The sequence below is a fragment of the Scomber japonicus genome, chromosome 9 (genome assembly GCF_027409825.1).
Source record: "Scomber japonicus isolate fScoJap1 chromosome 9, fScoJap1.pri, whole genome shotgun sequence".
NCBI classification, from domain to species: domain Eukaryota; kingdom Metazoa; phylum Chordata; class Actinopteri; order Scombriformes; family Scombridae; genus Scomber; species Scomber japonicus.
In genome coordinates, this window is record NC_070586.1 from 9,067,486 (window position 1) to 9,080,630 (window position 13,145).

General features: G+C 35.4%; 1 protein-coding gene and 1 non-coding gene across 2 annotated transcripts; one reads left to right on the forward strand and one right to left on the reverse strand.

Moving 5' to 3' along the window:
* Positions 1 to 864: 864 nt before the first annotated feature.
* On the reverse strand, positions 865 to 936 carry trnap-ugg (transfer RNA proline (anticodon UGG)). The gene has a single exon. It is a non-coding gene; the product is annotated as a tRNA-Pro (tRNA).
* Positions 937 to 2,043: 1,107 nt separating this feature from the next.
* On the forward strand, positions 2,044 to 13,093 carry LOC128364435 (STAM-binding protein-like A). The gene is made up of 10 exons (XM_053324962.1): positions 2,044 to 2,150; positions 5,295 to 5,519; positions 5,850 to 5,925; positions 6,033 to 6,128; positions 6,917 to 7,313; positions 7,530 to 7,654; positions 8,242 to 8,379; positions 9,529 to 9,641; positions 9,904 to 10,003; positions 12,478 to 13,093. The coding sequence occupies exons 2-10, from the start codon at positions 5,317 to 5,319 to the stop codon at positions 12,532 to 12,534; spliced, it is 1,305 nt and encodes a 434-aa protein (XP_053180937.1). The 5' UTR covers positions 2,044 to 2,150; positions 5,295 to 5,316; the 3' UTR covers positions 12,535 to 13,093.
* The last annotated feature ends 52 nt before the right edge of the window (positions 13,094 to 13,145 follow it).

Here is a 13,145-nt window from a genome sequence, read left to right on the forward strand (position 1 = left end):
TTATTTGACACTGAATTACTCAAAAGGTACACAGTAAAAGTAGTTGATAGTATTTGAGTAGTCTTATAAGTACTGGGTTCAGCAGTATCAAGTGTCATGAGCTACTTATTGAAGAAATGTTTTTTATATCACATAGCATTGGGACAGTTTGAAGCCAAGCCACCATTTGGATTTTGATTTTAAGGCTCATTATGGAAGAAATGGTTATTATTCTTCATCAGATTTAGATGAAAGTGGTGATTTTTGTCATTTGATTGCTCAAAAAGTACACAGTAAAACCAGTTGATTGTATTTGATCAAGTAATCTAAGAAGTATTCAGTTCAAACATGTTTGTCTGATGGACTAATGGTGGAAGAAATGGTTTTTATTCCACATCAAAGTTAGACAAAAAACTGTGATTTTTGATGTCTGGAAGAGACTTTGACACTTAATTACTCAAAAAATACACAGTAAAGCAGATGATAGCATTTGAGAAAATAGTGTTAGAAGTACTGAGTCCAAAAATGGTTGGCTCGTGAACTACTGAATATATTATTCAACATCAAATTTGGATGAAAAGAGTGATTTTTGACACTGGATTACTCACAAAGTACAAAGTAAAGCAGCAGATAGTATTAAGCAAGTGTGATGTCCAGCAGTATAAGGACTACTTATGGAAGAAATCTTTTTTAACACACATTAGTCAGACAAACAAGGTGATTTTTTTATGTCTGGAAGGAACTTTAACAAAATACACCGTAAAAATAGTTAATAATTTGTAGTGTAAGAATTTAACTTAAATGCAATAACTGAATTACTGAATAGGATCGACTTTTTCTAAATGTCAAACGATACATACTTTATACATAAGTCAACCAAAGAGTGGGCTCGTCCGGGATTTGAACCCGGGACCTCTCGCACCCAAAGCGAGAATCATACCCCTAGACCAACGAGCCACATATACTTAAGCACTACTCAGAGAAAATTCTCACAAATTCTCCATTCAATTTTATATATATATATCCTTATTGTGACTATCGTTGTCGCTTTATAACATAAGTGTCAGAAACGGACCTCGCCATAGATCGCTTATTATGAGGATGGCTTCCTTATAATAAAAGATTGACGGAGGATAGCGCATGCGTGTACGGGATTTTTTGGGGTTTTTTTTTTAGAAAGACTTTAGTTTAGTTTTTCCTTTAATATTATAGAGAAAAAATACATTCGTTTTTGGTTCAGTGATTAGGAAACACCTGTCAATGCCACTAACCAAAATACCTACATAATGAACACTTTTTTGTTTGACAACCGGTCAAATCAGGGTTTGGTGATTTCCATCTGATTACCATGAGACGTCTAGCCAACAAAGTTACACATCTGCTTGCGGTCTATGTAGAGGTACCCAAGGGATGTCAAACAAAGAAAAACATTTATTTAAACTGTTAATACCTGATAACTACTAGCATATTAAAAAAACTTTATCCATCAGAAATTGTAGGCTACATATTATGTCAGATACAAAACAAGTAGCCTACACAACACAATACAGGAGTGTTGATGACAACAATAATAAAATATAGTATGTAAATATTTAAAAAAGGGATGAAAAACTGTCGAAGCTCACTCCCCCCAATGTGATCTCAAGTTAATATAATGAGAAACTCTCAAATAATGAGATACTAATATCTATGTATAAGACAAGTCATTATTTTGAGATACTTAGTCATTATTTTGAGATAGTTTCTCATTATTTTATTGGCGGAAATGGGTTTTCATAAACAAATAAATGAAAACAAAAGAACAAGATGTCTGGATATAATAGAATTAACTAGATATAATATAATGAACTCCTTTGATTTAATTAGGTAATAACTTATAGCTGATCGATACTATCTCATACAATCCACTGATAGATTTATTATTACATTTATTTGCCTTCATTAGGGATTAACTAACTAATAGCCTTAGATTGATAACTGATAACTGACAGCTGATCGATGTCGTCACCTCGCCGTCAGCTGACGTCGCGACGTGAGGCGGAAATGTATGTGATTGCGGAAGTGAGGGACGCAGCCCTCTGAAGTCTAATCTGCTTTACAGGACTGTCATTTAGGTCGTGTTTATATCTTATCTAGCTGTATGTAGGAGCTCCGGTTCAAAACACGATCAGGTAAGAATCTTAATAGTTGTTTTATAACTTAACATTGTTTAAAATGTCGACTATTATAATAAAACTAACCTGACTTTGCTAAGTTAGCTAAAAATGGCGACGTCGCTGATGAGCATTCATCACCACAGAGGAGATTTTTTAGATAGTTAGGAGACTTAAAGAGGGGAAAACCCTTTTTTATGACACTCATATCATGTCAATAGTTAACATAGATTGTATGTAATGTTATCAGCATATTGTCCTTTATGTCATTTAAGGTGAAGAGGACTCAGTTTAGCTTTATGTCAGTTTGGATTTATTGTGTGTGTTTTTGTTTTTTTTTAGCTCAAATTATTCTCATATTATCAACTTTTACTTTAGTGTAAGTAATAAATACCACACTGTACAAGTTCCTCCGGCAGAAAAGTATAAGTATAAGTAATATAATGCAGTATAATACAAGGAAAGTAATACAATATATCAGAAAAGTGTTCAGTAAATACGTATATTTACATGATTGATACATTTACTTGTAAGCAGCATAAGTAATGTTGTAGGTTAAGTTTTGGTTAGGTTAATAATAAGCAACATTTTGCTGTGTACTGTTGGGAATATCATAATATTGTGATGTGGAATAAGTGTCTATCCTGCTTTTAAAGGCTGGATTACAGTAGAAGTGTAATTATCTGAGCTTAATAGACTGCTCTATTATTTGTCTTTATCCACTTTGTCATTATATCCACATTACTGATGATTATTTATCAGAAATCTCATTGTGTAAATATTTAGTGATCTATCTATCTAACCTGTTGCTCATGTGTTTTGTAGTGTAATTTTGAGCTTTAAAAGTAACTAGTGACTACTGCTGTTATAAATAAATGTAGTGCAGTATAAAGTATAATATCTCCCTCTGAAAATGTGATGCTATACAAGAATACAGTACCATAAAAGGAAAAGTACCTAAAAAATGAACCTAAGTGCCGTACTGAACAGTAAATGTGTTGTTGTAGCGGCTGTCCAACACTGTTAGTCATCAGCTGTCTCAGTGGTGGAAGAAATATTTACTTTAGTATTAGTAACACATACCACAGTATAAAAGTTCTCCCAGCAGAAAAGTAGAAGTACAGTATTAAAAAAAAAAGTGTTAGGGGTTAAAACAGATTTACAATACTATTAGAAATTGAATCTAAAAGGGAAGAATGGCATCAACACAGCACTTTCTCTCTCAAAGTTGTTGAATTCATGTATTAAACTTTAATTTCAGGACAGTTTAAATGCCTCTGATGGTGTGGGGTAGGTAGGGGAATTTCAAAATAAAAGCGCATCTTAAAAATGATAAGAGATGTGTGATTGATGTTTTTGCATCAATGCTATTGGCTTGTTGATCATTGAATCAATGCATCTTTAACTAATGACTCCAACTGTTAAAAATGAATGTAGTTGAATTATAAAGTATAATGTTTCCCTCTAAAATGTGACTGTATAGTAGAATAAAGTACCATAAAAAGAAAAGCACCTCAAAAATACATTAGTAGTACAGTACTGAATAGTAAATGCACTATTTATTTTAGATACTTCCCACCACAGTTAGTCATCAGCTGTCACACTTTGTAATACATTTAGACTGGTTTCTTTTTAGGAAACTGACAATTCAGACCAAATTAAAGTCATTTTTTAAACTGCTAATGAAAACTTGAATATCTGATTTCTTTCTCGACTAATGTAAAACACTTTGAACTAAAGACACACACAATATAATTTAAGTTAAAGTCAAAGTAAGTTCTTATAAAAGTACAAATAAAGCAGGAGAATGCTAATAGCTTTCAAGTACCCTCACATCTCCTCCTCTCTATCAGTGCCACGCCCTTCAAACTAAACATACAGACTGTTATTAACTATTATTGGTCCCTGCTTGACGTACTGTACTGCTGTTAGGCAGGAAGCCGCCATGGACCAATCAATACAAGCAGACTCACTTATTACTCAGCATGCTGATAAAGTGTTCTTATATTTCTCTTTATTTAATGAAGAGTAGAACAATCCAAGTCACACCAGAAGGACCCTCCTCAGCATTAGAGAGTCATTGGTTTGTTATAAATATGCTCCTCCAGGTCTTAGACTGAGTCGTAGCCGCTGTTCAGGTTGTGTAAGATTGACTTTGTGTTGGTTTATATTCAGATTATTGTCCCGACGTCAACGCCGACTTTAATTACCAATGAGATAAAATGCTTTTAGACAATGAAGCTCAAATTTAAGTTTTGATTTGTGTGCTTTTAATTGTGTTAAAACAGTGTAAAAAGTTCTGTATTGTGACTTAATGAAGAAATACCAGCGTGTGAAACTAACATTTTATCTTCCTATGTTTAACTTTAATTGTAATGCTCTGCAGTGATGATGGGAGGAAAATGTCAGCTTAAAAAAATAGGACAGATAATTAATTTGCTTTGCAGATACATTGCCAGAAAAAGCCAGACACTGAAGCTGATGCTATTGAAAAGAGCTCAGGTGGATAAAAGTCTCTGTGTTTATGTATATATTCTGTATATACACAATTATCAGCCAATATTTTGTTTTGTTTTATTTTATTTTATGTCACTTCCATTACAAGGCTACTGTTTGTATCTTTCCTTATATCAATATCAGATTTTTATTCCTCCCCAATATCGATATCAGCCCCAAACCTCCAGTATTGATCGGGCTCTATTTAAAACTTAAGCATTCAAAACTAGGGTTGCAAAGGGGTGGAAAATTTCCGGTAAATTAAAATATTCCAAATTGGAAACTTTCCATGGGAATTATGGGAATTTATGGGAATTTATGGCAATTGAGGGTAATTTAGTGGAAAGGTATCATATCTAAGCAAAAATAATTGTTTAGTTATAAGCAAAATAATACAATTAGAACAGTATGAAAAGTAAATCTACTGTATGAATACATTTGTATGTGATGTTTGCCTTTTTTAAAACTTCAGCATTCAAAACTGAAACTATCTGCAAGGCTGGGTGATTTTTTTTTTCGTATATAGACAAACAGACCCTTTAATTATGAAGTTACATTAAGTATTAAGAAGTTAATTGAAAGTAAGGATTGAGCCACAGACAGTAAAAACATTCATTCATTGATGCCTCTGGATGCAGTATTAAATCTCTGTCTCGGTGGTCTCAGTGTTCCAGGTTGGACTGCGGTGATGGCGGACCACACCGACGTCAGTCTGCAGCCGGAGGAGCGAGTCCGCGCTCTGACCAAGAAAGGAAGCACGGTGGAAGTGAACGACGATGTGCCACCGCGCCGATACTTCCGCTCCGGGATGGAGATGATCCGCATGGCCAACGTTTACACGGAGGAGGGCAACATCGAGCACGCCTTCGTCCTCTATAATAAATATATCACGTGAGTGTTTATCAGGCTTTTATTGAGCTGTTGATGAATCTTTAATGAGTTTTATGTGTTTGGTTTACTACGTTAATTGATTGATTTATTAATTTGTACTTCCTGCTTAGTTTCAAGTTTCAGGGTTTGGCTTTTCACAATAAAATACGGCAGAATAATTTAATTAATTCAACATTGAGAAAGTGATTTTATCCTCTTCTTCACTTGGTTTTGTGATACTTACCTTTAATGAGGAGCTGCAGGAGAGTCTCGTCTTCAATCAGCATCTTCAGTATAAACCTTTAAATTCATTCAACATTTACTAATAGAGATTTTTGTCTTTTCATTTAGGCTCTTTATAGAAAAACTTCCCAAGCATCGGGATTACAAGACTGCTAACATTCCTGAGAAGAAAGACACACTAAAGGTTTGCAGACAGTGATTTATTCTGTCTTCTCTGTCTGTCCATTTATTCGTCCAACCATTTCTAAAGTAAAGTTTAAAATGTACGTTTTTTTTCTCTTTCCTCTCTAGAAACTCAAGGATGTCGCCTTTCCTCAAGCGGAGGTTCTGAAAAAAGCTCTTTTGAGGAGATTTGAACAAGAACATGCACAGTACCTTGTCAAAAAGGTACATTTCTGTCATTACATCGAACAAAAAAAACAACAACAACAAATTAAGCTTTTGAAATGGGCGAAAATTGAATCTAAACATGTTACAGTTATAATAAAAGGTTGAAATGAGGCAAAATAGTGATAGTAATAGACCTTGAATAGTAATGCTGCACGTTATATTTATTGAGACATATATTTAAAAGAGATAGACTTACATTAGATGAAAATGTCAAATGGTGTGACCACAAAAGAATATAAATATATCCACCTATTTTATCCACCTGCAGTGTTTTACAAATAATTACTTCAATTTAAAACATCAAATGAAAAAAAAGAAATTCAGAGTATTTGTACATTTAAATTTTAAAGCATTTTGTCGATATTGAGCAGAACATGTCCTAAAAACGACAAGTTTTTCTAATTAAGTTTTGACAAGTAATGTACAATTTGTTAAAAAAAACATGATGTTGTGTTACTAAAAATGGATTATATTTATTCCACATTTTAGTGTATAATCAGACTTTAATGAAAAAATAATGGTTACACCAATTGGACACTGGGTTGCGTCATGTCAAATGTTTTGTTAAATGTCTTTTTTGGGGGGGGGAAGACAGGAGTGGCCAAAGAGTGCTTTCCTGTAATACGATCTATATGAAAAAAAAGTGGTTACACCATTGGACACTGGGTTGCGTCATGTCAAATGTTCTGTTAAATGTCTTTTTTTGGGGGCAAAGACAGAAGTAGCCAAAGAATTTTACACCAACGACTGACTCTTGCGTACATGATGTTTTGTTTTCCGATCAGAAAGCGGAGGATGAGATCATGATGCGTGAGCAGTCCAAGCAGCGAGCGCTGGACGCCGAGCGGGAGCGCGTGGCCGAGATGCAGCGCCGGCAGCGGGAGCAGGAGCAGTTCAGTGCCTTCGAGGAGATGATCCGCCGCCAGGAGCTGGAGAAGGAACGCCAGCGAGTGCTCCTGGAGTTCGCCACGCCCGCCACTCCTTCCCCAGACATGCCCCTCCTTCCAGGCATCCAGGGTCCACCGACCACCGCCCCGACTGCCCCGCTGAGCCCAGGTGATCTACCCATTGCCAACCACCAGTACAATCGCCCTCCAGCCACCATCGGCTCACCTGCCACCGCCCCGCCAACCTTCGACCGGTCGCTCAAGCCGGGGTCGCTGGTGAGCCCGGGGAGCCACAGTGAGTTAATGTTTTTGCGGCTCAATGGGGCCGGCCCTCAGAGGATTTAAATACTGCCCTACTCCTGCTTTAAAGTATTTATTTCCTCTGAGCTGATTTCTTTTCCCCCTGACCTACTTAATATCCTGTTTACACCACGATGCCTTGTTTCAGAACATCACAAGAATCAAACTTTCCCTCTCAGCTTTTGTCTATTCCGCCGCATGGTTTTTGCAGATACAATGGTGGATGCCCTTCGGCAGTTGGCCGTTCCCGCTGAGCTGTGCCGGAGCTTCCTAAGGCTGGCCGAGGCCAACACAAGCCGAGCTGTAGAAACTTGCGGCATCCTGTGTGGCAAGCTGGTAAGAGTCTGGAAAAGAGCGACTGTATTTGATGCAGCAGTTTTGGATCCCCTGCTGTTACAGGAAGCCCCAAAATGTTGTATTTTAAGGAGGTTTTTATTATTTTTATTATCATTAAAGGACAATTTTCTATCTTCTATCTAATATAATCAGCTGGGGTGATCTTTTTATTCTAGTTGTTTCTTATCATGAGAAAGACGGGCTGTGAATGTCTAAGGAATGTGGATTTGCAGATTTCTAAATGAAACCAAGAAATCAGCTGACCGCCCCTAAAGCCCACAGAGAGGCAAAACATAATCTGGCGCTTCTGTGACTCTCCCAGATCTGCTGTTGCTTTTGTTTAAAATATGTGTGGCTCATTTGTCGGCCGGGTTAACTCAAAAGCTCTTTTCACTCCTTTATGAGCATGACCAAGCTTTTTTTTTTGTTGTTTTTTTGTTTTTTGTTAGCCAGCAGCGCCTCACTCACCAGCCCTGTTTATTTCTGCTCGTCCTTGGATAGCTTTTGGCAGACTGTGTCTATGAATAATTGAAAGAAATATAATAGCGTGACGCTGTTTGGTTTTTTTTTTTTTTTTTTTTTCCCAGACTAGAAATGCGTTCACCGTGACCCACGTCATCGTACCAAAGCAGTGTGGCGGACCCGACTACTGCGACACAGAAAACGAAGAGGAGCTCTTTCTCATACAGGACCAGTATGATCTCATCACTCTGGGCTGGATTCATGTGAGTTAAGTCCGGCAAATTCTGGCAAGCGCTCTCAAATAAGTACAAGCTTATCCTGCTGCACCATACAGGGAATATCCACCCTGGAAACACAGAAACACATGAATTAAGAGAGCATGACTTCACATGAAGATATTCCCAATGCTGCTAAAGTGAAATTTGACAGTTAAAACCCTTTTTAACCCTTACATACTGTTCAGGGTCAAATTAAACTCAATTTATTTCCATTTGAGAGCTGTAAAAAAGCTATATACACATTTCTTTTAGCAGGATCTTCCCTAATGTGGCCCACAGTATACAGAAATGGAAATAAAATGCTTTCTATCTTTCTACCTTTTCACCAGCTGATACACATTTTTGTGTATGCAAATTAGGGCTGGGCCAAAAAAATCGATTTTGTATTAATTGTGATTTTTTTTTTTTCGCGCGATTTTTTTTTCCTAAAGACCAGCTAAATGTAGTAGTGTAGTTTAATGTAAGATGTTGGCGGATGAGAGTGTTTTTCGTGAGGGCAGGTTCACAGTTTTAAAAATAAATCTCACAAACTGATGAGATGTGTGTATTATTGTATTGTATTGCAAATATGACTTGTGATGTATAATCAAGTGTTTGGTTCAACCTGTTCTTGTTTAAGGAAAGAAAATCACAATAATTGAAATATAAAATCACAATACTTGTTTAATCAGAATCACAATTTAAATCGAATCGGGACCCAAAAGTCGTTAGAGAATCGAATCGGCCCAAAAGCATATCGGCCCAGCCCTAATGCAAATGTACAAAAGTAAAAAAAACAACATTAAAACATGTAGTTGTGTTCTTCATAGTCTGTAAAATGTTCTCCCAAATCATAAAATAGTGATTGTGAATGTCTTTTTTTCCTTAAATAAATAAAATAAAAGCTTTTTAACCTTTCATTAATGACCCTAACCCTTATAATGAATGAATAACTCTTAATTAAGCAAATCATTTTACACTGGTTGCCCCTTTTTTCTGCACAGAGCTTAATTTTAATTTTATGAATAATTATGTATGAAATATAAACTCTCAGCTTCTCTCAGCGATATAAAGAGGTGTCAGTAAATCATACAGGGAGCTAGAATCAGACATCATGGTGAGTTGTCCTTTTTCTTTTTGTTGTTTTTTTGGTAGACTCACCCCACACAGACGGCCTTCCTGTCCAGCGTCGACCTCCACACACACTGCTCCTACCAGATGATGCTGCCGGAGGCCATCGCTATCGTCTGCTCGCCCAAATTCAACGAGTGAGTCAGAGAAGTGGTGATGTCATGTCACGGAAAAAATAAACTCTTTTTTTTTTGTTTCCCTCTAGTTGAACTACGTAGCTAAAACAGACTCAGACCGCTACGATAATACAACAAACCCTGAAATAAAAGTGTTGCTTTACCATTATTTTAATTTTAGTAGTCTATTATAATATACTGAAAGGTGTTCATAATATTTAGTCTGCTGTAAATGAGGTGTTGATTATGTTTGATGTGTGTTTGTGTGTGTGTGTTTTTCCAGGATCGGCTACTTCAGGTTGACAGATCGAGGAACAGATGAAATCTCCACGTGTAAACAGAAAGGCTTTCATCCTCACAGCAAAGACCCTCCTCTATTTACAGTGAGTACACCTCTACTCTGGAGCCATAAACACAGAAATCAGCCTTTAATGACATTATCTCATCTGCTCCTTATACTTACTACATAGCTTTTGCACTCTATAAAGTATAATAGAAAGTTGTATCTGACTCTGAAAGGACAAAAAATGGTAGTAAATAGATTAGAAGTGATAGTTTATTTGGTTCTTTCATATGTTTCTAATACAAACCAGCTTATTCCAATAATGTGTTAGAGTCAGATGCATTATATTCTTTATATTTAGGCAGCTATTAGCCTTTAGTCTTGTTTCAGGAATAAAGATAAATGAAACTGCACTGGGAATGAATACAATAATTTCAGCCCGTTGATATTTATCCCAAGTCAATCAATCAATCAATCCTTATTTGTATAGTGCATCAAAGTCATCTCAAGGCACTTTACACATAGTGCAAATCAGATGTTAATTAATTAAGGTATTAACGTTCAGGATCATCTGGATTTTAAACTGAATTAAATGTACATTAATATAGTAATACATTAGACACTATTTATACTATCTATACTATTATAATGTAGTACTGTGTATATAAATATGATCTTTTCTGAGTTTCCTCTGTTGGTGTCTAAAACCAGGTTGTCATATATCTGTCTCACATCACAGCACAGTAAAGGGTCATTACATCTTGTTTTGAACACATTAAAAACTCAACAGCATTGAATGAATTATCCCAAATCCCTACTTTTTTTCTACAGAAATAGTATCAGTAAAATCTCAGAAGTGTAAATCATACTGTGTATTTTAGGAAGCACAGATCTCACTGCAGTAATACTATAAATATAGATCAAGGGATCGCTTTAGGAAATAACTACTGTACTAGATACACTGTGACCTGATACTTAAGGCCTTAACTCAACAATGAGGTATAATTTAATTTAAATGAGGCCTGTTGATCATAAAGTGTAAAACCTGCAGTAATGAGTTGAAATGAAGTTGACTAAAGACAGAACTGGGTGATAATTTACACCTCATGCTTTTATAAATAGTCAAACCAGGAGGACAAAAGTAGCAGCACGGTCGATAGGAAAACAACAGGAGGGTTAAAGTTAAACCTGTTTGTTCACCTCAGGCAGCGAGCAGGTGTCGGAGGGAACGGCCTGATCTGGTGGTTACATAACATGGAGAGAGAGAGGAGAGGAGATATCTCACTGTTCAATCAAAGCAAACTAGATTCCTTTCACCTGTATTGTCTCATGAGGGCAGAAAATACAACCAAACCTATCTGTATGGTTCAATAATGTAAAAATAGAAGTGAGAGAGATGATTTTTTGTGATGTGGGTGAATCACACTGAGAGTTCGTAGGTGGTCCAGGACACCAAAAAAAGGTCATGTGTGTTTGTTTCACTACCTGCAGTCAGTTCAGTCACGTTAAATAAGCATCAGATGAACCAGAGGCAGCAGGTTGGGTCGTTTCTAAAAAATAAAATACCCAAATTTAGTTTAATTTCTCCTCTTAAAATGTGGTTTTTGATCAATGACCAGATTTAAAGTGGAGAATAAGTTGTGATTGCTGTGGTTTATTCAATAGGGACAGATATAGTATACATAGGAGGACATTTGTTAGAGATTATAATATGTTTTTGTTTTTTAAAGAGGAAGTAAGTACATCCCTAATAGATAAATATAATACATCACAGAATAAAAAGAAGATAAGCAAAGTAAAACATGGTTCACTGGGCTATAAGATACATATAAAACTAGACAGGAGTGTATTTTTATTACTGAATTAGCGACAAAAATACACATAAAAGGATTTATTGTAGACTTTGTCTTTGTTATCAAACATGTGAGCAAACAAGGATTATTATAGTTATTAGTTTTATTTAGTTATTCAGTTTTATTTCAGTCTTAGTTTTCATTAACTATAATAACCCTGATCTGTATTTGCAATTTAAACAGCTGGGTGAAAGTTTTTTTATTTCATTTCATTTTATTTTGTTTTTATTTTTTTTGTTTTTTATTTATTTTATTATCATATAGTGTGTTGATGCTTTCATTCATTCATGAAAAGGAATTAGCCAGCATTAATTGAAATGAATGGATGTATATTGGACAGTGTTTTAAAAAAATATATTATTATATTATATATTATATATATTATCATATATTATTTACATTTTTATTTCAGTTAACGAAATTATTTTTTCACTGCTAGTTTTAGTTTTAATCTTAGTTTTCATTAACTGTAATAACCCTGCAGCTGCGTAAAAGTTTTTTTTATTTTTATTTTTATTTTTATTTTATTTTTATTTTTATTTTTATTTTTATTTTTTATTTGATTTGATTTTTATTTATTTATTTTTCATTTATTTTAATGCATTATTGAATATTTAATATCTTTTTTATTTCAGTTAATGAAATGATGTTTTCACTGCTAGTTACCTATAATAACCCTGGACTGGAGCAGGCTGTAACTGTGTCTCTGTGTTTCTTTCAGCACGCAGGACACGTGAACATCACAGATGACACGGTGTCCATGATGGATTTGCGGTGATTTTTTAAAGGTTTTTTTTTTTTCTCTACCAGAACACTCACTGACTGTTTTATCAAACAGGAGACATTTTATCTGAGAAAAACACTCATCTCATTTTCAGGATGGTACTGAGCGAACGAGGCCCTGAGTTTACCATTTACACGGACTTCAGTTATTCTAATTGTTCTCAAAGGGAACAAACATTACAAGTTTCTTTTTCTTTCTTTTTTTTTTGCTCTGTAAAAATGATATTATCACATATTGTTGCACTTTCTGAGCAAATGACTAATATCTAACTAACGGACCGGCAAACCTCTGGCTCTCGAACCCCCCCTCCCTCTCCCCCCTCCACCTTCCTCTTGTGTCCCGTCCTTTAATGTTTCTTGTCATTAATTAAAAGAGAATATGTTCATCAGATGATAAGTGGCAGGAAACCCCCCGACCTTCTTTGTTTCATCGCTTTCATCAAAGTGTGTTTTCCTGCCTGACAGATTAAAAAGTGCCAAGGATTGAGAACGTTTTCACTCGTTGAATTATTCATTGTGAGGCGTAAAAACATTCAATATGAAGTCTGTAATTGTGAAGTTTCTGTTCTTTTTTTTTTTCTTTTTTTTTTGGGGGGGGGGGGGGGA